At 33.2% G+C, this 27,959-nt stretch overlaps 3 protein-coding genes across 8 annotated transcripts; 1 reads left to right on the top strand and 2 right to left on the bottom strand.

Annotated features, from left to right (window-relative positions):
• Window positions 1-4,055: 4,055 nt before the first annotated feature.
• LOC106760926 (U-box domain-containing protein 4) lies at window positions 4,056-6,288 on the bottom strand. Its single transcript, XM_014644374.2, has 3 exons — window positions 6,103-6,288; window positions 5,397-5,949; window positions 4,056-5,304 (listed from the first exon to the last, which is right to left on the bottom strand). Exons 2-3 carry the CDS (start codon window positions 5,936-5,938, stop codon window positions 4,359-4,361), a joined length of 1,488 nt encoding a protein of 495 aa, XP_014499860.1. The 5' UTR covers window positions 5,939-5,949; window positions 6,103-6,288; the 3' UTR covers window positions 4,056-4,358.
• Window positions 6,289-10,158: 3,870 nt separating this feature from the next.
• Window positions 10,159-14,562, top strand: LOC106761969 (pentatricopeptide repeat-containing protein At4g39952, mitochondrial). 4 transcript variants are annotated; one of them, XM_014645609.2, is made up of 4 exons: window positions 10,159-13,122; window positions 13,317-13,407; window positions 13,752-13,866; window positions 13,944-14,562. In XM_014645609.2, the coding sequence occupies exon 1, from the start codon at window positions 10,540-10,542 to the stop codon at window positions 12,805-12,807; it is 2,268 nt and encodes a 755-aa protein (XP_014501095.1). In that variant the 5' UTR covers window positions 10,159-10,539; the 3' UTR covers window positions 12,808-13,122; window positions 13,317-13,407; window positions 13,752-13,866; window positions 13,944-14,562. The 4 variants fall into 4 exon arrangements, with proteins under 4 accessions (XP_014501095.1, XP_014501094.1, XP_014501096.1 ...); XM_014645608.2 differs by having other exon boundaries at window positions 13,747-13,866; XM_014645610.2 differs by lacking the exon at window positions 13,317-13,407.
• LOC106761968 (chaperone protein ClpB4, mitochondrial) lies at window positions 13,608-22,939 on the bottom strand. 3 transcript variants are annotated; one of them, XM_022780889.1, is made up of 11 exons: window positions 22,531-22,939; window positions 21,798-22,016; window positions 21,481-21,718; window positions 20,837-21,032; window positions 19,605-19,659; window positions 18,408-18,558; window positions 17,315-17,623; window positions 16,863-17,128; window positions 15,845-16,774; window positions 15,158-15,498; window positions 13,608-13,949 (listed from the first exon to the last, which is right to left on the bottom strand). In XM_022780889.1, the coding sequence occupies exons 1-10, from the start codon at window positions 22,792-22,794 to the stop codon at window positions 15,193-15,195; spliced, it is 2,934 nt and encodes a 977-aa protein (XP_022636610.1). In that variant the 5' UTR covers window positions 22,795-22,939; the 3' UTR covers window positions 13,608-13,949; window positions 15,158-15,192. The 3 variants fall into 3 exon arrangements, with proteins under 3 accessions (XP_022636610.1, XP_014501092.1, XP_014501091.1); XM_014645606.2 differs by having other exon boundaries at window positions 13,608-13,937; XM_014645605.2 differs by lacking the exon at window positions 13,608-13,949 and having other exon boundaries at window positions 14,951-15,498.
• Between the last annotated feature and the right edge of the window lie 5,020 nt (window positions 22,940-27,959).

Below are 27,959 nucleotides of genomic sequence, written 5' to 3'. Positions count from 1 at the left end.
GAATTTAGTTTCTAAGAAGACTAAATTATGACGTAGAAACAAAACTATGTTATTCCTATAAATAATGTGCTATGTTGATAAGAAGACTCCAACTATTCTATGTTAAAAAAATAAAAAAAAAATTGTCGAAAAAAAATTCAAAGAAAAACATGTTCACATTTAAATAATTAAATATAAAAATACTAAATTCTTAAAAATATTTCTTTACATTAAAATATTTAAATTTAGGAAAAAAATAGTCAAATTTGTTTCAAATATCTTAAATTGTTATATTTTTTTAATTTCTATTTGTATATTTAGTCTAAAATAAATCTCTATACTTTTTTCTATTTTCGAAATTCATGTATTTTTCTGTATTTTTAAATTTCTATTTTAATATTTTTTTTCTAAATATTTAATAGATTTTAATACTTTCTATATTTTAAAAATTCTATAAAATTCAATTAAAAAATTAATATTTTTTTATATTCTTAATTTTGTTTATAATTTTTCCAAATAGAAATTTATAGTTTTTCAGACAGAAAATAATAATTAAACTGCATCTACAAGTTTAATTGAGGGAATAAAATGCATGAGTCTGGTGGTGTATTTGAAAGAATCTACTAAACAAAACAAAAAAAATTCCCCAAACATAGGTTAAATAGGAGAAACAATGAGAAAAAGAAAAAACACTGAATATTCGAACTTAAAAATATTCATACTTCTGGACTCGAACAGTAAATGAAAAAAAAAAAGAAGAAGAGGAAATTATAAGCACAAGTGCAATTCATAAAGGTTTCAATTTGACTACATTGCATGTGATAAAGAAAGGAGTTCAGTTTGTGTGTGATTATAGGTTGTATATTCATCAATTCATGGTAATATATCAAGAAGTTCAAGTAAATTTAAAAAAACTATGTGGAAAATAAAATTTAAAAAGCTAAAAAGGTGAAACTTATATAAGATTTGTTTTTACTAAAATGAATGTTCTTTAAATTATATGAGATTTTATATGAATAGGAGATATCTTTTTCAAGAAAAAAGTTATTATTTTAACTTGTCTTTACAATTGCTAATTATATATATATATATATATATATATATATATATATATATATATATATATAATTTTTTCATTTGGAAAACTTCTATTGTTTTGACTATCTTTAGCAAGTAAACTTATGTGATAAAAAGTTGAAGTTAAACTAAAAAAAAGTGCTTGATTCAAAGTTAATAATCATTAAGACTAAAATAGTTATGTTCATTACAATGAGAATTAATATTTTATTTATAAAAAAAATATCATGTTTATTCTAAAAAATAAGAAATATTTTAGTTAAAAAGAATAATAACCAATCACAAAAATAAAAAATATAATAATTACATATTGGATCTCTTAATTAATAGACGAATTTAGGTCTAAATTATAGTCAAATTTTTTTGTTTTCATAGGTTTAGTGTGTCATTAAGTGTCAATTCATTTCACGGATGACTAATAATGAAGTTTAATCAGTCTTGATGAAGATGATCATTAGTCTACATAACTCAACTCTTGTTCCTACTTAATCTTCATGCAGAAATATATAATTATAACATATCTTTTTGGTTGAATTTAGGCACACTTATTAGCACGTCATTCTCTTGAGTTTGATGAGTAGCTTACTTCTTTAGCTTTAACTTCTCTATCAACTACTAGTGAAATTCAATCAGTCTTAATGAAGGTGGACATTAGTCTACACAACTCTCACTCCTACTTAATTTTGGTATAAAAATATATGATTGACTTTTAATAGGTCAAAAATAAGGCACATACACTAAGAATAATAATTATTTATCTTTTTTTTTATTGAATTTAGACATTCATATTAACACCTCATTCTTTTCAGTTCGATAAGTAATCTGTTACTTTAACTTTCACTCTTATATTCACTTTTTCTTAGTGAGGTTGAATCAGTCTTGATGAAGATGGACATTAACCTACACAACTCTTGCTTATGGTTGGCTTTTAATGGGTCGAAAACAAGACAGATATATTAAGAATAATAATTATATATTTTTTGAGTTGTATTTAGATATTTGTATTTACAGGTCATTCTTCTTAATTCCATAAGTAGTCTATTCTTTTAACTTTCACTCCTTAATCCACTTTTTTTATATAAATGTTAGTTTGATCCCAACACTAACTCATTTAGACATATCTAATTTAGTTTCTAAACATGTAAGATTCAATAAGTGACTTCTAAATATTATAATTTGATTAAAGGTAATAAAAAAAAGTATTATAGTTTGATAAAGTATAGTTCGAGTTTAGTATTTAATTTGAAATCATAACTTACTAAGAAAATGGTTTTATTGTACTTTTACACATTAAAAAATTTAAATCAAAATTTTATTTCTAAAAATCTAAATTGAAAACATTTTTCATATTAAGAATTTAATTGATCATTCATCCAATTATTTTATTTAAAAACAGTTAATTGTATATAGATTGATTTTATTATTAGAGGTTAATTAAACTTAAACTCAAGATTTAAAATACCAGAATTGTATTGTTATGAAATCACTGTTAGGATGTTCTTGGATAAGGAGATAGATTCGAGGGAGTGAATTTAGAGAGAAAAAAAATGTAAAATTGGGATGGTTTAGATTAAGAAAAAGACGGTGTGATTTAAGTAGATTTAAATAAACTTTTGTGAAAATTTGTATACGATGTAATAAGTGTGATATATTAAAAAAATTATTATAATGTATAATATTATATATTTACTAAATTATCTTTGAGAGAAATTGTGTTATAAATTTAAATTCTTATTATTATTGTTATTAGTCACTACATGGAGCTTGCGTAAGAAAAAACTGAAAATAAAAAAACAACGCAGGAAATTGATAAATTCATAGGAACATATACCTAAAGGCACCAATATGAGTTAGTTTCCCTTCACATTTTTGCGGGTGATAAAAAGGTAAGGTAAATCACATTTCCATTTATCTACAAACAAACATGCTAAAAGACCTCCAAATCAATATTCCTGCGTATACAAGATAACGATACTTAAATAACATTTTTTTTCATAATATTTAAATATTATCTATATGTTATTTTGTAATTGATTTATAATAATGTTTATGATTATTATAAATTGTAAAATAATTTTAGACTAATAAAAAATAACATGTAAATAATATTATAAAAAATATTTTCGTAATAATTCACCCGAAACAAACCCTTCCAAAATCTAAGTTTTTAAAACTCGAATTAAACCCAAATACAGAGTACTATGTAATTAGCTGATATAAAACATTTGATTGTACTCTAGTACGAATTTATTAGCCATTAGTTAGTACTAGAAATTTGTGGTCACATCGTTGTGTGGGATGCAAATTCTAGTCTTTCTTGCAATCCAACTAGAAAACACTGCAGTTCAAATAATAGAAGCACGCTTTTGGAACCTCGGGCTCAGAGCAGGCTACAAGTTTATAAAAGTCAATGAAAATGGGCCCTCTGTGTGATCAAAAGGTTGATGTAATTAATTTTTATATTGAAATTACATTGACAATAGACGTTTTCACTGAAATTCAACAGAATTTAAGCACTGGATAGAAGTAAACATGGCATTATTTCATATGACTGTGGACCCCACAAAAAATACCGAGAAAATGCATCAGGTCATCTTTCAGATCAAACAAATCCCATCTAGCATTTATTTACAGTGAACCACGTCATGTGACAGTAACGAATTCTGTCATTTATGAATTTTTTATCCGACAAAATTTATGGCTTTGACAGCCAAAATCTTAGTGCAAATGTTTAACAAATCGTGTTCGTCTCTGTTCTAATCCAGGGATTCTTGAAACTCAACATGTGAAATTTTTTGTGAACCAAGGGAGATTAGATTCTGAAATAGAAAATGGCAGTGAACAGTCCCTTTAGCTATGTTGTAGACGAAAATGACAGACACGTACACCCCACCCAATTTATTAACTACAATTACAACAAAAACAAATAGCCTGAGCAAGTGGAAGACAAAAGTGTGTTATGATCAGAAAGTGACTATTTGAAAGCAGAGAAGCTGGTATAGAGTTTGCATTCTTAAAGCAAACCTGAGATTTTCCATTTTTTCTGTCATGCCACTGATGGGGAGGCACCAACAAACTACACCAAAACCAGCAAATCTAAACCTCAAATTCAAATAGCTCAAGCCAAAGAAACAGAATGTGTCCTTAGCAGATACCAAAAAACGATAGAACCAAAAGCTACACGAAGTGGAAATTGATACTATTATAACGAGTAATCTACTATTTTATAAGTGCTAGGAAATAGCTACAAGACTAAAAACACCACGAAACTAAAATGTGAAATCCTGTTTATTCATTGTTATTCAAAATGGGAGGCTCTTGGAAGTGGAACTCGAAGTGAGTGAAGCAATTTTGGCAGATGGAACGAAATCCCGACGCAAGTTGGCCCTCTTCACGATTTTGATCATGTTATTCTGCAGACTTTGCTGCACCAACTGTTTCACTGCTTTCTTTTCCTCACTCATCATCATTCCATCTTCCTCCTCCACCAAGGACCCTCTTCCCCCTCCACCACCCTCGGAGGAAGAAGAGCCACCACAAATAGGAGCAGAGACACCCAAATTCAAGTTTGCAGCGTAGCTCCCTGAAACCTGTTTCCCCTTGTCCACCCTCAAACACTCCAATATTCTGGAGGCTCTCTTCTGAGCTAACGTGGTTCCGACAAGCGTCAACTCAAGCAGCGACGACACAATCCCTGCCTCGATCATGGCCCTCCTGTCCCCGTAAGTTTTGTGTGCCATAATCATCAGCACATACGACGCCTTCTCTTGGCACTCTGGGGAATCCGTCCAACTCAACACATCCACCAGAATCGGAATCGCATCGCTCACACCACTGATCGCTTTTCTTCCCTCCGGAGTCGACACTAAATTGCTCAGAATCGCCAGACTCCTCTCGCTCACTTCCATGTCCCCTATCGCGCTCACTAAAAACCAAACCAAATCAGTCTCCAGAATAACCGAAAGGTTGCTCTGACATATTGAAAGATTGTACAAAGCGCGCAGAGCATCTTGCTTCACTTGCGATTGGGATGGTGATACGGTTTTACTAGCCTCTAAATTTGTTAGGGTGCAAACAAGGAACGGTATTGCACCGGAGGAACCAACTATCGGTTTATTCGAATCCAAAGCACTCAATCCAAGGAAATTCGCAACAATCGCTTCGGCCACCGACGAATTTGAATCACTCGATTCAATTAGTTTCAGCATCTTGTGTACAGTGCCGATTTTCACTATAGTCGCTTTGTTTCTGAAATAATTAAATTAACATCAAATTTCAGATATATGAAACATTTGGGTAAACACTACGGTGGATTTTGAATGAAAATGCAAATTACGCACGCATCGTTGCCGATTCCGAGATTGAGCAAAGCATAGAGCGAAGCGATTTGCGAATGAGCGTCTTCCGAATCGAGCATTCCGACGAGAGGAGGAATTGCTCCGAGCATTGCGAGATTCGCTCTCGCTTCGGCATCTTCCTTCGTCAGTGACCTCACTCTCTCCGCCGCGATTCTCCGCATCGAGAGGTCTTCTTCGCGCAACTCCTTCACCACTCGCTTCAGCTCCGCCAATGCCTCCTCTTTCCTCTCCGCCTCCGCATCCGTTTTCGTCTCCGCCGCGTTCAGCAGATCCGACAGCTTCTCCGACCTCTTCTCCGACCTCTCCTCCTTCTCTGCATGGCTAGTCACGGAGCTGAAGTCAGCAACGTTTCCTTCGCCGCCGCCACGTTGGCGATAGCGGTAGCGGGAGGTGCCGCCGCAGCTGACGGCATCGAAGATCAAGCGGCGAAGCACGCGGAAGTGGCCGCCAGCAGTGGCATTTTTCTCCGTGTGTCGGTGGTCGAGAGCGATGGATCCAACGCTATTCCGGTGACAGTTTGCCATTCTCCGGCGACCTACATTGGAGAGAGAGAGAGAGAGGGAAAAAGAAGAGTGAAGAATCCCTGAATTTTTTAATATACAGAAAGAATTAACTTTAGGCTTTTGTTCGTTTGTTTGTTTCTCTTATTTTCAGTGTGGCGGTGAGTGAGTAAGCAAGAGCATAGTACCTTCTGGTGCACGTTGTTGTGTCCTTTGACTGTTTTTATAGTTGTGAACCGTGACGATGCTGGAAGGAGCGCCAAAACTAGTCAGTCTGGTTAGAGAATGCTTTTCAACGTTGTTGCCGTGTTTCAAAAATGAAACCAACTTACCACTCTTTTCATTTTCGCATTCATAGAATCATTTCAGACAAAGAAACTACAAAATCGGAGACCCATACCTCCTTATATTTCTCTTCACCTTCTTTGCGTTTTGTCTTTTCTATAAATTATTTCTTCTCAAATAATTACTACCTTTTTTTCATGTAACAAAATGTTGTTAAGGAAAGTTGCTCCAGATATCTTCAATTTCGAGCAACTCTTGAAGCAACTTTGCTGCATTGGACAGCAACTTTCTCATCACTCCATACAGCTCCTATTGGTATTCTCTTTTATTTTTTAAGTTAAATTCATATATATAAAAAAATAATGAAATTAGGACTAGGACATGTTTGGTTCATTTCTAGAATGAGTTATTTCCACAGTACCATGCATATATTCTTAAGGTAAAAGAATGTGTTTGATTAAACATAGAGTGTGAGAGTGGGGATTTTGTGTTACTGGTTGCCAGCTATAACTGAATTTGATTGAAGGAATAAACGGTGTTAGGTTAGGTGTGTGAGAGTTCAGTATAAAATACAGTAAAATGTCTCAAAATCCAAACCCACGTGTCACTATTAAAAATACCTACAGATCTTTTTTCTGTTCGAAATCTGCGCATGGACCTCACTCTATTATATAATATATCATATGTAAATATTTCCATTAAACCAATCTTTTTATATCCAAAATTTTCAACCCAAGTAATCTGTCGGTAAATTGATCTCAGATATCATATTTAGCCTAGTTAAGTTTTGGATGATGATATTTTTACAATTTTTTTTTACAACTTTTTTGACAATAGAACATATGTTATCATTTTATTGGTCTATTTGAATTTATATTTAAAAAATATTTAAAATAGACCAATCACAAACTACTACGTACGTGTTGTCAAAAAATTGTTAAAAAAATGTTGTTAAAAAATTTTTTTCTTAAAATTTTAATATTTGATGTAACTGTTTTAGAATATTAAATGGTTAAGATTGATTGGAATAAAAGTTCACTCTTCTTTCTACTATAATCCAAAAATCAAAGTCCAACTTGTTCTTAGTAAATATATTATCCATATTTACTAATTTCAGCCTGAAACAAAACATAATTATCACTCTTCATGTAAATCTAAAACTAAAACACATAAATCACATGTTACCTTATATATACATAATTAAATAAATTAGAGTTTGGATGTAAGTTAAATTTAGTCATTGTTTTTTAATTTAACTCGTGTTTATATTAAGGAGTCCTTACAAATTTATATTACCAGTTATTAGCGTGAGATAAAAAAATAATATTAATAATGTAAGTTGTAATCCTACCTTTTGGATTCATTATTTAAGTTAATTACAGATTATAATTTTCTTGAAATTTTGAACGAGTAACCATAAAAATAAATAATTAACAACGGTTTTCCTTTGCGAGTGACTTACTAAAAAGAACACTAAAATTCTCAATTGGATTACTAATCAATCCCACAAATTATTTCTAACAGTTGAAAATTGTAGTGAAAAAAATATTCTGAAGGAAGAAAAATCAATGTTTAGATTTTTTTTTATACGAACATTTCTTATTTGTTGTGTAGATTTATTGTATTTGTTAATTGATATACTCTTTTAATATTACTAAAACCAAATAAATATCAGAATTTACTCATTAAATATACATCAATATCAAATAAACAGTATACCAAATACTGGTAAAGAAAAAAGATTGAATAAATCCTGGTATTATTAAGACGAGTGAAAAAGCATTCATCACAATAATTCATAAGCTGAAGAGCATGAGTGACAGAGACTAGTGGGTAACATTATTTATATTTTTCTTAACTATAACCTTTTTACTCTTCATAGATGGAAAGTATTACATATAACTCCGATAATTTATAAGGAATATTAACTGCTATTATATCAACATGAAACTTTTTGTACGTCTATTCCATCAAAATTTCATAGTTAAGTGTATTTAGTTGGAGTAATTTAAGAATAAATGACCTTCTGAAAAATTTTTCCAAAAAAATTATAGGTGAGAACAATAAATTGCCGGAAATATACAAAAGTTATTTTGAACAAATAAAATAATTAGCTTATCTTCAGTATATATTTATTTGATTTCTCCTTATTTACGAATAATTGTTTTCTTAACTTGTCCTGTGCTTTTGACATCAAAGAATAAGGAATTTTCAATTTGTTATTTAATATTGCAGCATAAAATTAATAAATAATGATAACTTGAGATTTTCTACCATTAATAATCCTTATAAAAAGAGAAAAGTTCACCTGCCAATATATACTTGTATGGAATATTCAGCAATATGTATCTATCATTCAACTAATGCAATATGAATCAAGATAGAATTTTATTTTATTTTATTTTTCCACCTAATTGTTACCGTCTATGTTAGTTATTTTATCACCATTAACTTGTCTATTCGAATTCATACTCAATTTGTTACTTTACCCAACTCATCCCAGTAAATAATATCTCTATATTATATATAAAAGGAAATTATTCTTATTGTGTTTACATTTATAGAAATATTTACAAAATAAATAAAAATTATATACAATAAATTTACTATGTTATTTTAATTTTATATTAATAATAATTATATTTATTATTATTATGAAAAATATGTGAACACAAGTATAAATTACATAATGTTTTTCTATTTTATTTTTCAGTAATATTTAAATATTATTCAAGTTAACCAACTAATCACATAATGTTCAAATGAACCACTCTGAATCATAGATTAAGCTAAAATTTAATTAACCTAATCTAGTTCATGTTTTAGTGAATAAAAATTTTGTAACCTGACATACACCATGATTGGCTGATAAATAAATTGATTCATTTAAAGATTTTTTTTCTAATTTTTTTTTTTATATATTTAAAACAAGACCATTGAAGTATTTACCCGACTAATTAGTTTTTATAATATTCCGGTCAAAGTATTCACCTATTTCACTAAATATATACTTTAGTTAATAATTAATATAAATTTATATAATTTGACAAATAAATCAATTAAATATTCAAATTATTTAAATATCATTAAAAATATTTTATTATTTTAAAATATAAATTTTTAACATAATCAGAATTAATAAATAATTATAATAAAAAATTTATGGAATAATGATAAATAAGAATAATAAAAAATTATTATTTATAAACCTATTGGTCAACTGATTCTATCTTTAACTCATATAACGCACAAGTTAATAGAGACGGAATCAATTTAACCCACATTAAAAAAAACGATTTTTTTTCAACTTAATCCCATGTCTAGATTAACCTAGATTTTAACTCAATTTGACATCTTTAAACGATTATATTTCAACTTTTCACAAGCTTTCTTAATGTCTTGTTCTTGATTTGTACAAGTAACCCAAGTCAACTTTATGACTTTATACAAGGATTCAATTTTATTTAGATAAATTACAAAAGTGAGCCTATTATTATCCTTAACTCAAATTATAAAGCTATTTTTGATAATTACGTATGCAACCAGAATCCGATCATTGGCTAATATTTCCTAATGTAAAATCAAATAAAGTAGACTAGAATAGCTAAAATATGCCTTAAAACAAATCTGTATAACTAAAGGATATATCTTAATCAACACTCATAATACCCTAGATATCATGTATGAGCCATATCACATTGACTAATAGATTCTGCTATTATTCTACAAACGAATCGTCAAGTGTGTTTGTTTGTCCCTACAACAATCTAATTGCATTATTGATTTCGCTTGAATTTTCTGAAATCACAATTGTTGTCATATTATATCTAGTGGAGTATCAGTATAAAATAATGAAAATATGTCTGTAAAACAGTAAATCTAGTTTTTTACTGTACCTATGGCGTATGGTTGGATAAGACTAACGAAAACCATTCGATCAGGTATAAGTAGAGGCCAGACAGTTTTAGTAACAAAGTGCTTTTTAAGATATACTAAGAACAAGGTTAAGGGTAAATAATTAGTATAATGAAATTGAGATTAATTCGTGATTAGGGTTTCGCTTATTGAGGTAAAGAGATATGAAATTACATTTATTGAGAATTTAAAGCAGAGGAAGAAGTAAAAGCATTTTTGTGAAGTTGCTAGATCCTGGACCCGGTTACAATCCCCATTTTGTGGGGGTATTAAGGACTGGTATTTTCCTAAGATGGATTCCGACAAGAAAAAGTTACAGTCACCTGATACAAGGATGTTGGTTGTTTTTCTATGAATCCGATTGAAGTTTGTGTTGATAATGGTTGAATGCGTGATGCATACGAAAACCTTTAGGAGAGAGAGGAATGTTGATACCCAGATTGAACGTGTATGATGCAGGGGAACTCATCTTGCTCGCCAAGCTCGTCAAAACCGTAGAATCCCTCCGCCGCTTCCACGCGCTCACGGTGACGTGCGGCCACTCAACCAACCTTTTCATTGCTGCAAAGCTCATCTCTCTCTACGATTCTCTCCAAAATGACCACGTTTCATGTTCCACTCTCTTCTACTCTCTTCCCTCCAAAGACACCTTCGTCTACAACTCCTTCCTCAAATCCCTCTTCTCCCGCTCCCTCTTCCCCCACGCTCTCACCCTCTTCTCACACATGACACGCGCTTCCAACCTCTCTCCCAACCACTTCACTCTCCCCATCGTTGTCTCCGCCTCTGCGCACCTCTCGCTCCTCCCCCACGGTGCCTCGCTCCATGCCCTCGCCTTCAAAACCGGCCTCTTTCATTCTTCCTCCGCCTCCTTCGTGTCGTTTTACTCGCGCTGTGGTGAGATGGACCTTGCATGCAAGGTGTTTGATGAAATTCCTGTTCAGGACGTAGCTGTTTGGACTGCACTTATCATCGGCCACGTCCAGAATGGGGAGCCGGAGAAGGGTTTGAAGTGTCTACGTGACATGCATGAGGTTGGTGAGGATTCTCAAAAGCCCAACGTTAGAACGTGGGAGGGTGGGTTTTTGGCGTGTGGAAATCTGGGGGCTGCGAGAGAAGGCGCTTGCTTGCATGGGGTGGTTATCAAACACGGGGTTGCTTCTTTTGTACAATCTTCCGTTTTGGCTATGTATTCCAAATGTGGGGTCCTTCGAGAAGCGTATCGAGCATTTTTTGAGGCGACTCACAGAGATCTTTTGTCTTGGACGTCCATCATCGGGGTTTGTGCGAGGTTTGGGATGATGGGGGAGTGTGTGAAGTTGTATAGAGAAATGCAGGAAAACGAAATACGTCCAGATGGGATTGTTATTGGTTGCATGCTTTCGGGATTCGGTAATTCCATGGACGTGACTCAAGGGAAAGCGTTTCATGGAATGATTATTAGGAGACAGTACGTTGATGCTGAGGAAGTTAATGATTTGCTGTTGTTTATGTACAGCAAGTTTGGAATGTTGAGTTTGGCAGAGAGGATTTTCCCAATGTGTCGCAGGAGCGCAGAGGGCTGGAACTTTATGGTTTTTGGGTATGATAGAATGGGGGAGAGCGTGAAGTGTGTTGAGCTCTTCAGGGAGATGCAATGTATAGGTATTCGTTCTGATTCAATTGGGATAGTTTCAGCTATTAGCTCGTGTGCTCAGTTGGGAGCAGTTAATTTGGGAAGGTCGATTCATTGCAACGTGATAAAGGGTTTTCTGGATAATGACATCACGGTCACCAACTCGCTCATAGAGATGTATGGAAAATGTAGTAGGATGACCTATGCATCGAGAATATTTAACCGGTCTCAGAGAGATGTTGTGTCGTGGAACACTTTGATTTCGTCTCATGTTCATATCAAGCAGCATGAAGAGGCTGTAGATTTATTTGATAAAATGGTTAGAGAAGGACAGCAGCCCAATACTGCCACACTTACGGTAGTACTTTCAGCATGTTCTCACCTAGCAGCTCTAGAGAAAGGAGAAAGAGTTCACCGCTACATACAAGAAAGTAGTTTTAGAGTCAATTTACCTCTTGGCACAGCGCTGGTTGATATGTATGCTAAATGTGGTCAGCTGCAAAAGTCAAGAATGGTATTTGACTCTATGATGGAGAAGGATGAAATTTGCTGGAATGCAATGATTTCAGGTTATGGAATGAATGGATATGCAGAATCTGCTTTGGAGATATTCCGACGTATGGAGGAATCAAACGTTATGCCCAACGAAATTACCTTCCTCTGTCTTCTCTCAGCATGTGCCCATGCAGGACTTGCTGAAGAAGGGAAGTACGTGTTCGCGAGAATGCAGAGTTATTCTTTGAGTCCCAATTTAAAGCACTACACCTGTATGGTGGATCTTTTGGGAAGGTCAGGTAATCTGCAGGAAGCAAAAGCTATGGTCCTATCTATGCCTATGTCTCCAGACAGCGGTGTCTGGGGAGCTTTGTTAGGTCATTGTAAAACTTACAATCAAGTAGAGATGGGAATAAGTATTGCAACTTATGCTATTAACTCTGAACCAGAAAATGACGGCTACTATATATTGTTGGCCAATTTGTATAGCTCCATTGGGAGGTGGGAAGAAGCAGAAAATGTGAGAAGGGCAATGAAAGAGAGGTGTTCAACGCCAAAGAAAGCTGGTTGGAGTCTGCTCTGAGCTGAAACTTTTCTTCCCTCTAAAATTAAGAATATGTTTAAGAAAACCATTGGACGTTTGCCAAGGGCCAACGTGCTTAATCTTCTAAAGCTTGCTCATTTATAAGCCATTCATGAGCTTTGTCGTTGAGCAATTGAGCTAAGGAAGCTGACATATTATTGTCGTGCAATACTTTCCGCATTGTATTTGACACTACACAAAACTAACCCTCTTGATGGAGGCTTTAATTCTGTATATCAGAAGAGTTCGTGCCTGAGCTAGCAGTGAGGCACGTGAGGGTTGGCGGGAGAGAAAGAAGATCGAGTTTCCATACAGGTGGTATTTGATTCGACAGTGCACTGTTCGATTCCTTGAATTTTGATGCTTTACTAATTTCATACCTATGCTCCAAAAGTGGGTGTTTCTTTTTTTTTTTTTTATTGATTTGTTAAGATAATTTTTAGAACGAAGTTTTTTTCTGAAGCTTCCTATTGTGGTGCCTAAAAGTTTCAATGGAAATTGTTTTTCAGGTCATTAAACGTGCTTCTGAAACTCGATTACCTTTTTTTTCACTTCTTTCTCAGATAGTTAAACACGTGGCAGAAGCATTGCTGATTGGGGGTATTCTTTTTCTTCTTCCGTTCGCTATTGAGTTTCCGAAAAAAGAATTATAAATAACAGGGATCATGTGTTTTGTTTTCTGTTTGTACGTTGTCCATAGTCATGAAAGAACTGTGTGCAAATGTTTGACAAGTTTATTTCTCTCTTTTTTCTTTTTGTAGTCTTTATTTTATGATGATATTGTCTTGAAGGTATTGATTTTGACGCAGTATTCATAAAAATTGCGTTTAATGCATGTTTTACTTATGTATCCATTACATTTTAGTATTCCTATTAGGCATCGGTTAAAGAATGGTTTCTTGCATTTGCTGATTGTTGATAAACTTCGTTGCTGTCTAGAATAGCAATGTGGTCAGCACTCCTATTCTTGTACACAAGTTTGATCTTTCATCTCCATCAGCCTGAGCAGAAAAAGGGTGTTCAAGAACCTTTCTTTCTTCACAAATCTTCCATCTTCAAGTTAGTGCGTCATTCCGCCTTAATTTCTTCTATTGTCTCAATATTCTTTTATTGTCTCCTCAGTCTTCCATCTGCAGGTAAGTCTCACCACAACATAAGAATTTGAACAAGAGATCAGGAACAAGAACACAACAATTCCACAGGGAAAGAAGGTATGAGCGATGATTTTGGTTTGGTTTTAAGTAGAGAAAAGATGTTTGCTAAAACAGAATACGACGAAGGACGAGCGTTTCGTGCAAAGGTGGAGAGATGACACTAAAGAAGGGGAGTGAACAGTGAATGAAGAAGATTCAGAGTGGAGTCAAAAATGGAGAAGTGTGTATCATGGTGGGTGGACGTGGAGTCGAAATGTAAAATAAGCTTTGGAGGTGCAGGAGGCTAGGGTTTGCAAAAGAAGTTTGTGTCGTGCTGGGTGGGTGTGTGACTTTATTAGGTCAGAGGAAAAAGCTATTTTTTTTACCTAAATTAAAAACATTTTTAACCAAGGTTAGTTTTGGTATTTTCTTGAAAAGTTGGAGGTGCAGAGAGCACTTTTGGAGGTGCAGGGAAAAACACCCCAAATACTCTAAATAAATATTCTTAATGAGTATGGTTGATTATACATCCTACATCGACAAAGGCATGTAATAAATATAGATCATGTGCAAAGCTAAAGATGAAAAAACAAATTTATAATATATAAAGATGAATGATCTATTTAGTTTCGTACAAAATAAAAAATTTCAATATAACATTAATACGTCATATTTCTTTTATAATTTTTAACAATTTTTCTCTTTTGATAATATGCATATAATTAACGAAATATTTACTAACTCTTTAACAACTATTTTTCGCACTTTCTAATACTACTAGCTGTTATTTTAACTTATTTCAAATTATCTGTTATTCCATCTTAATTTACCATTATTTCTTAATATCATCAATAAGTGAAGAAAAGGACAAAATAACAAGACCAGATATAATATAGGCTTTTAAATTGAAGATATTTAGTGACTTTAGTTGTACCAAACTTCAAATGAGAGTTTTTGTTTTTTTATATATTAGGAGTATCTCTAAAAGCATCAATAGACCAAAAGTATAATTGCAGTTAAATATGATTAGATTTTTTTTTATAAAAAAATTCACGATATTTAGTGACCTATGCTATCTAGAGTGAAACAATAATCAACAAATCTTCTGAAACAGAATATTCTTATGACAATGATTACACATAAAAACAAAAACATTAAGAAAACACAAGGACTACGGTCACGTCCTACGGAGTTTAAAGAAAAGAGGTGTGAACTACCTTTTATCTATGTGAAAGCTTTGCAGCGGGTAAAATTAGTGATTGACAACCATGGCATCCGCAACAGGGCTGTCCAACTTCTTAATAAGCAGTCTATTCAGAGAACGTTCTTTGGCTGATGGAGTCACATCAGCATCCACAATGATTGAGTCTTCTTCTTTGAAATCTCCCCTTAGAACTCCCATAGCAATTTCATTTTCAACTAACTGTTGTATCACTCTTTTAACTGGTCTTGCACCAAAATTTGGATCAAAACCCAGTACACCAAGATGTTTAACAGCTTCTTCTGTGTAATGAAGATCAATTTTCTTTTGCTTAAGCCTGTTTTTCACTCGTTCCATCTATAGAAGGTAAGAAAACGTACATTAGCATGCCGCTCCAGCAATCAGAGTAGCATAATATACCATCAATTTGGTTCCTACAGTATTACCTTCTAGTTGATAGATTTCAATACTTAAGGGACTACTTATATAAGTTCATTATATTATTTTAAAAAATATTTAGAAGAGAAGGTAATACTTGAGAAGTCAAATCGATGGTTTATTCAGAACGAAATCAACCCAAAAGAACAATCTAAAGAAACTTCAATAGCATTATAATTTTTATTAAAAGAGCAGCTATTTACTGAGGAAATGGAAAAAATCAAATTAAGTTTAAAGGGATTAAGTTAATAAACATATCAATTACCTGGAGCTCCACTATTTTGCTTATCTGTTCGGAATCCAGAGGCTGGAACACAATATATTCGTCAATGCGATTCATAAACTCTGGACGAAATGTTTGCCTAGCCAACTCAACAACCTGTCTCTTCATCTGATCATAGACTGCAGTTTTATCATCTTGTGTGCTACGAAGAGTTTCAAGTATATAATGCGAACCAATGTTTGAAGTCATAATCACAACACAATTCGTAAAGCTAACAGTCCTTCCTTGAGAATCAGTAATCCTTCCATCATCCAACAACTGTAACAATATGTTGAAGACATCGTGATGTGCCTTCTCTATTTCATCAAATAGGACCACGGAGTAGGGTCTTCTCCGGACCACTTCAGTCAGCTGACCACCTTCTTCGTAACCAACATAACCAGGAGGGGCTCCAACTAATCGTGAAACAGCATGTTTCTCCATGTACTCACTCATATCAATTCTAACAAGAGCATTTTCAGTGTTAAACAAGTAACCAGCCAAAGCCTTGGCAAGCTCAGTTTTGCCAACACCAGTTGGACCCATGAACATGAAGCTTGCAATTGGTCGGTTTGGATCAGACAATCCAGCCCTTGAACGGCGAATTGCATCAGCCACAGATTTTACTGCCATATCCTGACCAACCACTCTCTTGTGAAGAACCTGTTCCAGCAAGACTAATTTTTCTCTTTCTGTTTGTTGGAGGTTTGATAATGGTATACCAGTCCATTTGCTAACAATCTCAGTAATATCAAGGTCAGTGACCTCTTCTCGAAGCAAAGATTTTCCAGAATTTCGGAAGTCAGTTAGGTTCTTTTCAGCTTCTTCTAATTGGCGCTGAAGGGACATCAAAGTTCCATACTTGAGCTCAGCAGCGCGGTTCAGGTCATAATCACGTTCAGCAGCTTCCATCTCTAGGTTGACTCTATCAATCTGAAAATGTTTACAACATGTAAGGTTCAAAATTCTTTTCCAGGGGAGGACGGGAGCTGTGACTGACTATATACAAACTAAACATTACCTCTTCTTTGATTGACCTTATTCGTGTCATAAAAACTTTTTCATTGTCCCATTGTTCTGCCAATTCTTTTTGCTTCTGTTTAAGTAAACTCAAATCATTTTCAAGCTTACTTAATCTTTCTTTAGATGCCTTGTCAGTGTCATTTTTCAAAGAGAGCTTTTCCATCTCCAACTTCAATATTGCTCTGTCTATCTCATCCAATTCAGTAGGTTTAGAGGTTATCTCCATCTTCAGCTTCGCAGCAGCTTCATCCACAAGATCAATGGCTAAAAGGGAAAAAATATTCCAAGCTATTAACAATATATAGGCTTTTAACAGAGAGGGAATGCTTTTTTCTTTTCAAAACTAACATTATGCTGTTCTAGCTAAAGACCAAACTTCTGCACATAACCCTAAAATAAATTATTGCAAAGGAATCAACCCGTCATATATGGGCTAATGTCACATCTTACCTTTGTCAGGTAAAAAACGCTCTGTAATGTATCGATCCGCAAGAACTGCAGCTGAAACAAGTGCACTATCTGATATTTTAACTCCATGATGCAATTCATAGCGTTCACGCAACCCACGAAGAATGGATATTGTATCTTCAACAGATGGTTGACTGCAAAACACTTGCTGAAATCTTCGCTCAAGAGCAGGATCTTTTTCAATATATTTTCTATACTCATTCAATGTAGTTGCTCCTATACATCTAAGTTCACCTCTTCCAAGCATTGGCTTCAACAAGTTCCCAGCATCCATTGCACCACTTGTAGCCCCTGTTAGTTAGGGAGCCATTGACCAAAAAAAGACCGTATTACTAATTGGTTGCATATAGGTACTGGAAAAAAACAAGGTGGATAACCATATATGAATCAGAATGTCACTCCGATCTAGCTAAGAAAACATATAATCAAAGTCGTGCAAAAACTTAATTAAAGCATAAGTAGTGGCGTCCAACCAATTAAAGGGTCCGCTAGAGACAGTATGACTATAGATTTATGTTCTTTTACTTTCTTCCATCACTCTACAATCAGCAAATTCCCTGCCCCCAATTCTGCAGATATTATATTCAGATTAACCTGCTTTCACTGCAGCAATCAACTATTTTATTCGTTAATAGATTAGAACCAAGACTTGATAACAAATATTCCTGATTTTTAGGCATAGGGGGTAAAGGGCATTGAAGGTGGGTTCAAATAAATGTCCTGAACCTAAATGTCTCAACAGCCTAAGTTAAGTGGCAGCATAAAATTGGTTTAATATGGCATGTCCAAGTGACACATTTCAGAGAAAAGTTAGAAAAGAAAATATGAACAGACCCACCTATCTCGAAAAAAAATATCAACATTTTATATAAAAATGAGGACCGGCCAAGATCAAACTCAGAACTACTAAGCTAAAGAGGCTATGGCACCATGTAATGAACCAACTATCCTAAAGATTTAAGTTATCAGGTCATGGCATGGTAATATTGCATCTCTAACAAATTAAAAATACACAATATTCTTAATGTCCATATTCTAACTTGTAAGGCTTGAGCAACAAGCATAAGGTACCAACCTGCACCTACAACAGTATGAATTTCATCAATAAACAAAATTATTTGCCCATTTGATGCTGTAACTTCCTTTAGGACAGCTTTCAACCTTTCTTCAAAATCTCCTCGATACTTGGCCCCAGCAAGCAATGAACCCATGTCAAGGGAAATCAACTATAAACCAAAAAAAGAAAACTTTAGTATAAATTTAAACAACAAAAATTACAGCACTGCATTGCCTGCCAATACTCCCTAGGAAATGTTAAGCAAAAGTGTAATATGAAGGCCATTGGACCAAAAAGTATAGCAGATTAGGAAGAGCTTTACAGCAGCAAGCTACACCTCATACCAATTTTACATTTCAGAGAAAAAAGTTAGAAAAGAAAATATGAACAAGTGACGCATTTCATAAGTGTTCAAATTACAAGTTCTATGTCATAACTGTTCATGGAAACAACAATAAAGCTTGAGAATTATGAAGGAAACATCCAGAGTCTCAAGTAGGAAAAATTAATATTTTTAAGACAACTGATTACAGTGACAGCATTCTCCAATGATATTTTGCTCACCACTTCAAATATCTAGTCTTGAACGTTAATATTATAATGTATGAAAATATCCTAAAATTATCTTTTTTGATCGTATCTTGGCATATTTCAATTATCCTTTAGGATTAGTTTCCTATTTAGATATCTCATAATTTGTTTCCTTTCAGTTAGGATTATGGTTACTAAAAATAAGGGGAACTCTATGTTTGTAGTCATATAATCACATTTACACGTCCTAATCCTTAAAATAATAATATTAAAAGACTCTATTCTAAATTTCCTCCCCAATACCAAAAAATCTCATAATTTCAACAGCAGGAAAGAAGCATGATTTGTATTTTAGGATAGCAAAAAAACTTTATCTCTTAGTAGGAGGAGACTTCTACAAATTTGGAAGTATCTAAGCTTTGTGATAAGTCTTGAAATGAAAAAGCTAGAGGAATAAAATGGACCTTATAATTGTAAGAAATATCAGTTTCAGGGTATCAGGAAACTACGACACTATGAGGTGTTAGGAACTTCATTAGACCTTTTTCAGAAGCTTTTATATAATCAGCCCGCATGGACACTTGACACTACATAAAAATTTATTAAATAAAAAAAAAAAAAAAGAAAAAAACTCAACTCGTTTTATAAGTTTATAATCAAAAGAAAAAACAATAGGAACTCAACCTTTCTATTCATCAATGGCTCAGGAACATCGCCACGCACAATACGTTGAGCTAATCTGTAAAATAATAAAAAGGTTTAGGTACAATAAAGAAACAACACATAAGATAACAAAGGGAATACTTGGTCCAGTATAAAAAAAATTAAGTTACTGCCACTTTAAATATAACATATATCTTGATGGAAAACCGAAATCAATGAGTATTGAGAAGGATCCGTTGATGAAATAACTTGTGTTAGTTATTCTGCATTAGTTTTATATAAGAAACTACAACGTGAAAATTATTTACATTACATTGATACAACACCAGTTGGTAAACTAATGAAATGCAACACTGAACATGAAAACCATACATAATACAGCAATGCACTTGCTGTCTCGGAGATGGATAATATTCTCTACCCACAAACTGAAAATAATAACATACTTTCCAAATTATATTTAATTCTAAAAAATACCTCTTCACTACCATCAGCTATTTTCCATGAATAATTTTCATCATGAAGTTTCTAATACAGAATTAATGAAAAATAACAAAATGAAGACAAGTTAATTTCTATCACGTATGCTCCTAATAATAATGCCCTTCAATACATCAATAGATCATTCCTAACCCATTTGGATCTCAGTTCCCCATCATATTTCAATTGTTTCACTTCCTCAATATCATTGGAACTTGAAGCAGTTAGTTAAAAAGGCACGGCATCAAAAAAGTGTTCAACTTAATCAGCATATATACAGACAATTTACAGAGCTCATAGCAACTAAACAAAATATGTATATATCAGAAAAATCGGTGCTTGTTTCATGTCTAAGGATTTTAGCCTAGATTCAAAACCTTGACTAAACTCCCATGAAGAAAGAAATCGCAAGCATGTGCTATAAAGAGGCTCACAGACCAAAAACTATAGGGTTTTTCAAACCATCTTATTCAGACAAAACAGTGAACACTTCAACCCATTGGGAAAGGTTATTGCGAAGTGATAATCTTACAGGCAGAAAAGCAAGACATATATATAAACCAAGAATTTAAAGTGCTCATGATAAATTTTGTTCTCGCAAATAAGAGAAGCATATCAATAGCCTAACTCAACCTTCACTTAAGCATAATGAAAAATTAAAATAATGCCAAAAGGAAAAATATGCTCAAAGTATAAGTTACAAAGTAAAACATGCAGCTATATTGTGTATAACGCATTTCAAAATAATTGCTATAAAATTGTGTAAGACAAACCCTTCAGCAATTGCAGTTTTGCCCACACCGGGTTCACCAATGATAACTGGATTGTTTTTTGTTCTCCTTGATAATATCTGGATACAGCGACGAATTTCATCATCTCGACCTATGACAGGATCAAGTTTACCACGCCTAGCAAGTTCAGTCAGATCGTTTCCATACTTATCCAATGCCTCATATTTCCCCTCCGGATCTACAAAGTTATTTCCAAATAAGAAAAATAATGTAAGATAAAAAACTGACAAACAGAACAGCAACAAGAGAATATAACAAAGTAAACCAAACATGACGATACAACGTAAAAACAAGGCTTAGCTTAGAAAATTATAAAATATGACACATAGGCCAGTTGAAACAACAGGCACCTTACAAATCAAATATGAAAACAAATTATAACTCACTACTTAAGTTATTTGTTCTTTTAGGCTCTAGCTTATAGGAATCATAAATAACCAACATCCTCCCTTTTCTCTAGTCATCCCAGCAAACTTAATATTATTATACTTCTAATACAATTTGGTTCCATGTTCATTTCTAAATTTTAACAGTGTTCAACTTTATTGTAATTAGTAACAAGATGGAACCAATCATGTGCACCTATCTTTCTGGAAAAATAGAAACATTAAAATATAGATTTGTACTTTGATCAGTCACTCTTTGACTTCCACGGACAGCTTGTACTGCATCCTTCAAAGTCGTCTCGCTAAGCTGAAGATTCTTAAACAACTGCTGCCCAAACCTCTTATCTGAATGAAATGCAAGCAAAAGATGCTCCACAGACACATACTCATCCCCCATTTCTTTCTTGTACTTTCGTGAATTGTCCAAGAGGGAGCTAAGATGTGAGCCAATAACAGGTCCAGTAGTGTCGCCAGTAACCTGCCAAATAAAGCAACTGGTCAGAGTTTGCCACAAAACACCAACACAAATATATTATCTATATCACCAGCAAACACACCTTAGGTTGCTTCGCTATAAAATCATCAGTAGCCTGTAGAACAGACGTGTTGTCCAATCCTGCCTTAGTAAATACCCTTCGCGCCAAACCATCCTTTTGCTCCAAAAGGGCTTTCATTAAGTGCTCAGACTCCACAATTTGCTGTTTACTAACCCGAGCCGCATCAACAGCACCAAGAATCCCCTCCCATGCCATATCTGTGAATTCAGTCTGCGCTACCTGATATGTAACAAACAAACACATCAAGAAACCAGGAAAGGGAGACACACAGATTTGCTCATCAATTTACAATTTTATTCTCCAGCAACAGGGTCCAAAGAACCGTTATGTTGATACAATTTTCAGCAGACAAACAGGATAAAAAGCGATATTTTAACAAACAGAAAAAGGGAAAAAATCAGACCTACATCCAGCAAAAGGAGCTAAAACCAACTTATGCAACTAATCTTTTACAGTAGTTAACCGAGAGAGTTTCTATTAAAGTTAAGTTCTTGAGTTCATTTTAATTCGTCACAGACACACAAGTCATTTTACTTAACTATTTTCTTCTCCTTTTAAGTGTTTACAGAGAAGCTTAGTTTATCATTATCAGAATCAAATTATACAGTTTGCCAAATAATTAAGAACAGAATATATTATAGGCAGAAATTTCACCCTACAATTCAACTTCCTCGATCATCAATCATGACTTAACCAATGAACTGACGAAAGTGTGTGAAACGAATTGTGACACCTGAGAGCTTGCAGCAGAGCGGAGAGAGGGATTAGTGGCGTGGAAGCTGCGGGTGAAAGAGACGGAGAGGAATTTGGCAGAGGCGACATTATTGGCTGCAAGTGCGTCGACAATCTGAGACCGAAAAAGGACAATCGGAGAATTCTCCGAAGCACGAGTGATCGCGGAGAAGAGTCGTCGTGCGGACCGGGAGCGATAGGTTCTAGAAGCAGTTACGGCGGCCAAAAGCGATTTGGCTAGCGTTGGAGTTCGTCTTGTAGCCATTGACGGCGAGAGCGAAGATTATTTGGCCTGAGTCGTGTTACAGTGTGGTTTACATTATCAAGCAAGCAACTACAAAAGCTTGGGAAACGAACATTGCGGAATGTTCTACTTCCTTACCCTTGATTTTCTTTTCTTTTTTTTTCTTTTTCTTATTGAACCTAAATTTTCTTGCATCTTATTAGCTCCTCCTACTTTCATTTTTGATAGATATTAAAAATTCCAAATATATGTATTTTCATCCAAAACTCTCTTATCACAATAAAGAAAAAGCACATTCTTTTAGAGGCAGTTTTAAAAAAAGTATTTGTAAAATTAAGATGTTTAACTAATGTTGAACTTAACACTTTAAATGATTCTTATTTAATGAAAAAGTTAAAAGAAAAACAGCTTATATATATATATATACATAATACCTTACACAAATTTATTCTATAATTACATGTCCTTTGGTAACAATTTAACTACAAATTGAAATGTATTGCTAATATATAATAATAGGTTTAATACCTATTTTGGTTCCTCCTTTGGGAGGGTTTGTTCAAAGTGGTCTCTCCTTTTTTCAAAAATTTACTTAAGTCCTATCTTTTGCAAAAACAGTTCAAAGTGGTCCTTTTTGCTAACGGCGTTAAGTTCAATAACGGTAGACGTGTCAGGTGTCTAATGTCTGATTATGTGGCATTGTTATTTGTTTTTAAAAAAATATTTAATGATGACGTGTAAATTATATTAATTAGGGTAAAATAAAAAAACGAATTAGGGGTAATTAATTAAGATCAGAAGATTGGGGTAATTGGGGTTAGGTTAGGGTTCGTGGTTCGTGGATTACGATTGGGATTGGGATTGAGATTAAAATTTGCTGGTTTTAGATGGTTTTAGATGTTTGATGGTTTTAGATCCCTATGGATAAAAATTTGTTGGGCCAAACCGTGAAGATATTCAACACCTCTGGCAACATCTAAGGCAATGGAAAGCCTTCTCTTCCATTCCAATGGTTGTATTCCTTGCTCTTTCCAGTCAAATAGATGCTTACTAAGAGGACCCTGAGGCATGTATTCATACACGAGAAGCTTCTCATTTCCATCCAAGCAGTGGCCTTCCAGTGCAACCAGATGTCTGTGTCGAACCTTAGTCAGTACTGCAATTTCAGACTCAAACTCAGTGAGCCCCTTCTCAACCATCATTCCACATTCCATCCTTTTCACTGCAATTTTTGTTCCATCGTACAATTTCCCTTTGTATACAGTGCCAAAACCACCTCTCCCCAATATGTTTGCCTCACTGAAATTGTTCGTAACTTGTCTCAACACTTGGATTGAAATAACCATATTCCCAGATTCCACATGTTGAGCAGCCACCAAACCAATTAAACTAATACCTCCCAACACAGAGCCAATAATTGCTCCAGTATTATTTTTCTTAACTTGACCTCCAGATTTACCCTGAGGATTTGAGTCAGGCGGGGCTTGAGGCTTATCCTTTCCAATATCAGGATTCCCACCAGTTTTAACAACTACACCCTCACGAAAAGATAGCACCTTGTCGTGCAATTGATTATTGGAAACATCCAATTCTACCAGACCAGGCATGCGGGTGAGTTCACTTGGTATGGTACCGGTGAGGGCATTGTTGGGAAGAAGCAGCTTTGTCACAGATGTAAGCGAAGCAAAACTGGGAGAAATGTTGCCAGAGAGATTCATGCTCTGCAAGTTGATGACGGAAACGTTACCATTTGAGCAAACATCCCAATCCCAATCGCAATCCAGGAACCATGAACCATAACCTGACCCCAATTACTCCAATCTTCTGACCCTAATTAATTACCCCTAATTCGTTTTTTTTTATTTTACCCTAATTAATATAATTTACACGTCATCATTAAATATTTTTTAAAAAACAAATAACAATGCCACATAATCAGACATTAGACACCTGGCACGTCTGCCGTTACTGAACTTAACGCCGTTAGCAAAAAGGACCACTTTGAACGGTTTTTGCAAAAGATAGGACTTAAGTGAACTTTTGAAAAAAGGAGGGACCACTTTGAACAAACCCTCCCAAAGGAGGGATCAAAATAGGTATTAAATCATAATAATAATGTAGTAGTAGTAATAAACATATTCAGATTTTTATTCAAATTTATTCTGAATTTTGAGTATTTATTTCTGGAAAGTGGTAGAAAATAAAGAATATTTACTATTACTTATACTTAATTCACTTACAATAAGATGATATAAATATAGTATTTAATTTAAAAAAAAAAACATAAATAGCTTCTTAAAAATTTTCAATATATGGATTAGATTGGATTTGAGTAATAACATATTTGTAAGAATATTTAAAGCAAATTCAAAAGCATAAGCATAAAAAAACAAATTAATAATTTAACTGTTCTCATTTTGTATGTTTTTTAAGAGAATGTCATGCATCACTTTAATATATTTTGAGTGTTTTTTTATACAACGTGTCATTTTACATGGTAATTAAAAATTGAATTGAATTTTTTTATCATATGAGATTTGACAAAAAGGAGAAGGTGCTACTGATTAAATGAATGAAATATAGGTTTTGTGTGGCATATGTGATTCTTTCTTTTTTTTATTTTTTTTATTTCTCTCTTTACGTGGCGAAACTCTGTTCATTTTTATTATAAGGAATTCTTTCTCTCGCATTCATGGTATAAGTTTGATGTTGTTATTTCACAATATGTTTGTATGAATTTTTTTTCACTGTACTTCTTTATTTATTTAGTGGTTAGTTTTCATATTGTAAAAAAAGAATATAGGAAACATATGGCATCCATGGATAATGAATAGTGTTTCGGCTTTGGGGTTAATATAACTCCGATCATTTACATATCTCCTAAATGTTCGGTATCTTCAATTCCTGGTCGCTGGATCCTTGACCTTCCTATCCTAATATCCTCCAGTCGGATAACTATTAAAGTCCTCCGATGCTCAAATCAGTATATTAATGACTTTTAGAGATGGAGAGAGAAAGAAAACCATAGTAAATACGCAATGAACGTAACCAACCACCTCTTACCTTTAACCCCTATTTATAGTTGTTGTCATGGGTCTGTGATTAACAGAATCTTAATCATGACCCAGTAGCTAGTCTGGTACTCCTAATCGTACTTTACCTTAATCAAGTCTTAATGATGTATGTGACATCCAGACGATTTAACGTCCTAAATTCTGTAAGATCCGTCGGGGTCGACACCTTCATCTCTAAGTCGGCTTGCTTGTCCAGGCGTCTTTTGCATAATGTCCGTCCCTCTAGTACAAATACAAATCTTCCTTAATTCTAAGATGTTTTAGCAAACTTTTGAACACGATTTATACTTATTCACACATTCTTAAATTCCTAATTACTCATTGAAATAGTGATTGTCTGATATTATTTGATTAATTTATGAAGGTTAGTAACAAGTGGTTGCCTCAACACATTTATGTGGATAAAATAGACTACATTTTTTTTTACTTTTATACTTTGTTCACTTGAATGGATTTGAAGGAGAGTAATCGAGAAGATTCAAAAGTAAATTTTTTATTGTTTATTTGAATGGATTTGGAGGCAAGTAAAAAGTGGATTTGAAAGTAAATTTTTTTAATCTATTGTATCAATCAAATCCTATATTAATTCTCACACATTTAACTTTCAAATCCACTTTCAATCACCTCTGAATCCACCTAAATAAACAAAAAAAATATTTACTTTTAAATCTTCTCAAATTTCCTCAATCATTCTCCTTCAAATTCATTTAAATAAACAAAGTATTTGAAACTTGTTCATGCATAATTTTAAGTTACACATTTTATTTGTTGTATTTTCTTTGGATAACGATTTTTTAATTATTTTGTGTAATTATATTACTTTTTTCTCAATGTTAATGATAAATATTTAGTTAACTTTAACCAACATGTGTATAAATGTGATTTATTCTTAAGATTGCATTTTAGGCAACATTTTTAATAATTTTGAAACATGACACATTTCTTTAGACCACGTTTATTATATTTCTAAAAAATTGTTAATGCATTGAATCATCAATTTATTTTGAATATTACTATTATATTATAAATATAGTAAATTAGATAAACTATAACAAAAATATTTATTCAATTTTTATAAAATAAGTAATCAATAAATCTATTAAAGATAGATAACATAAATAAAAACTTGTAACAGTTAAAATTGAAAATATATTTAAATGTACAACTATCACAATGTATAATAGAAAGCATGATCGTTAAACTGAAAACATCACACATTATAGACTAATGTTCACATTAAAATTTAAAACAATTATAAATTATACTTAACAAAAGTATTTTGTTTCTACATTTTGGCAATTATCTCCTTCGATTCATCTTTAGTTCCACCCTGCAAAAATAAACAAATAATATCAAATTGGGAAGATAATATTGTTTTCATTACTTCCAACTTTTATATATTTATGTTACTTTTTAAATGTTTAATTATATATATTTGTCAGTGTAAATATCTATAATAACTCTTATTGAACTTCAAAGTTTTTGAAAAGGTGTGCTGAAATGGAGTTGAAAAAATGAAAGAAATATTTAGGGAGAAAGCTTCTGTAAAAAATGATTTTGATTCGAAACACAAGAAACAAATATAAAAAATTAAACTTCACACAACATAACATATGAAATGTTTCATTGCATATTCACTTTTACATTTATTAACTTTTAAGTATCAAACAATGCATATGTACATCAAAACAAATTGACACAACAAAATTATTTCACACATAAAATTAGGTTGGAAATCATTCTACGAAAAATTAGACACTTTGATTTCACACATAAAATTAGGCTGAAAATCATCCTACAAAAATGGAGAAAAGCAAATCAATCATAAACATATTCACATAAACACACACCATTATCTAATGTATTTAACCATGATATATTCCACGTATCTTTTGACTTTGTACAAAAACATTGACCAACGCCTAGAAGACCACCACAAAGCACAATACATACGAAAATGTTTGATACTCAATCACACCAAAATAACAAAATATTACTTTTTTTTGCAATATGAAAACTAACCACAAAACAAATGATAAAGATGCAATTAAAAAGAGGCTCAATAGTTATTACCAACCGTGTATGAAATAACAACATCAAACTTTCACCACA

This window comes from Vigna radiata, chromosome 5 (genome assembly GCF_000741045.1).
Source record: "Vigna radiata var. radiata cultivar VC1973A chromosome 5, Vradiata_ver6, whole genome shotgun sequence".
Lineage (NCBI taxonomy): Eukaryota > Viridiplantae > Streptophyta > Magnoliopsida > Fabales > Fabaceae > Vigna > Vigna radiata.
The sequence above is the reverse complement of the archived record's forward strand: the minus strand, read 5'-3'. Positions and strand labels throughout refer to the sequence as shown.

What these genes read in the sequence shown, in the direction of transcription:
- LOC106760926 (XM_014644374.2), bottom strand. Translation starts at nt 5,938, where the DNA reads ATGGCAAACTGTCACCGGAATAGCGTTGGATCCATCGCTCTCGACCAC. An exon ending in CTCGGAATCGGCAACGATGC is followed by an intron (nt 5,305 to 5,396) that starts GTGCGTAATTTG and finishes TAATTATTTCAG; the next exon opens with AAACAAAGCGACTATAGTGA.
- LOC106761969 (XM_014645610.2), top strand. Translation starts at nt 10,540, where the DNA reads ATGTTGATACCCAGATTGAACGTGTATGATGCAGGGGAACTCATCTTG.
- LOC106761968 (XM_022780889.1), bottom strand. Translation starts at nt 22,794, where the DNA reads ATGGCTACAAGACGAACTCCAACGCTAGCCAAATCGCTTTTGGCCGCC. An exon ending in GCTCTGCTGCAAGCTCTCAG is followed by an intron (nt 22,017 to 22,530) that starts GTGTCACAATTC and finishes GTTACATATCAG; the next exon opens with GTAGCGCAGACTGAATTCAC. An exon ending in AAAACTGCAATTGCTGAAGG is followed by an intron (nt 19,660 to 20,836) that starts GTTTGTCTTACA and finishes ATTATTTTACAG; the next exon opens with ATTAGCTCAACGTATTGTGC.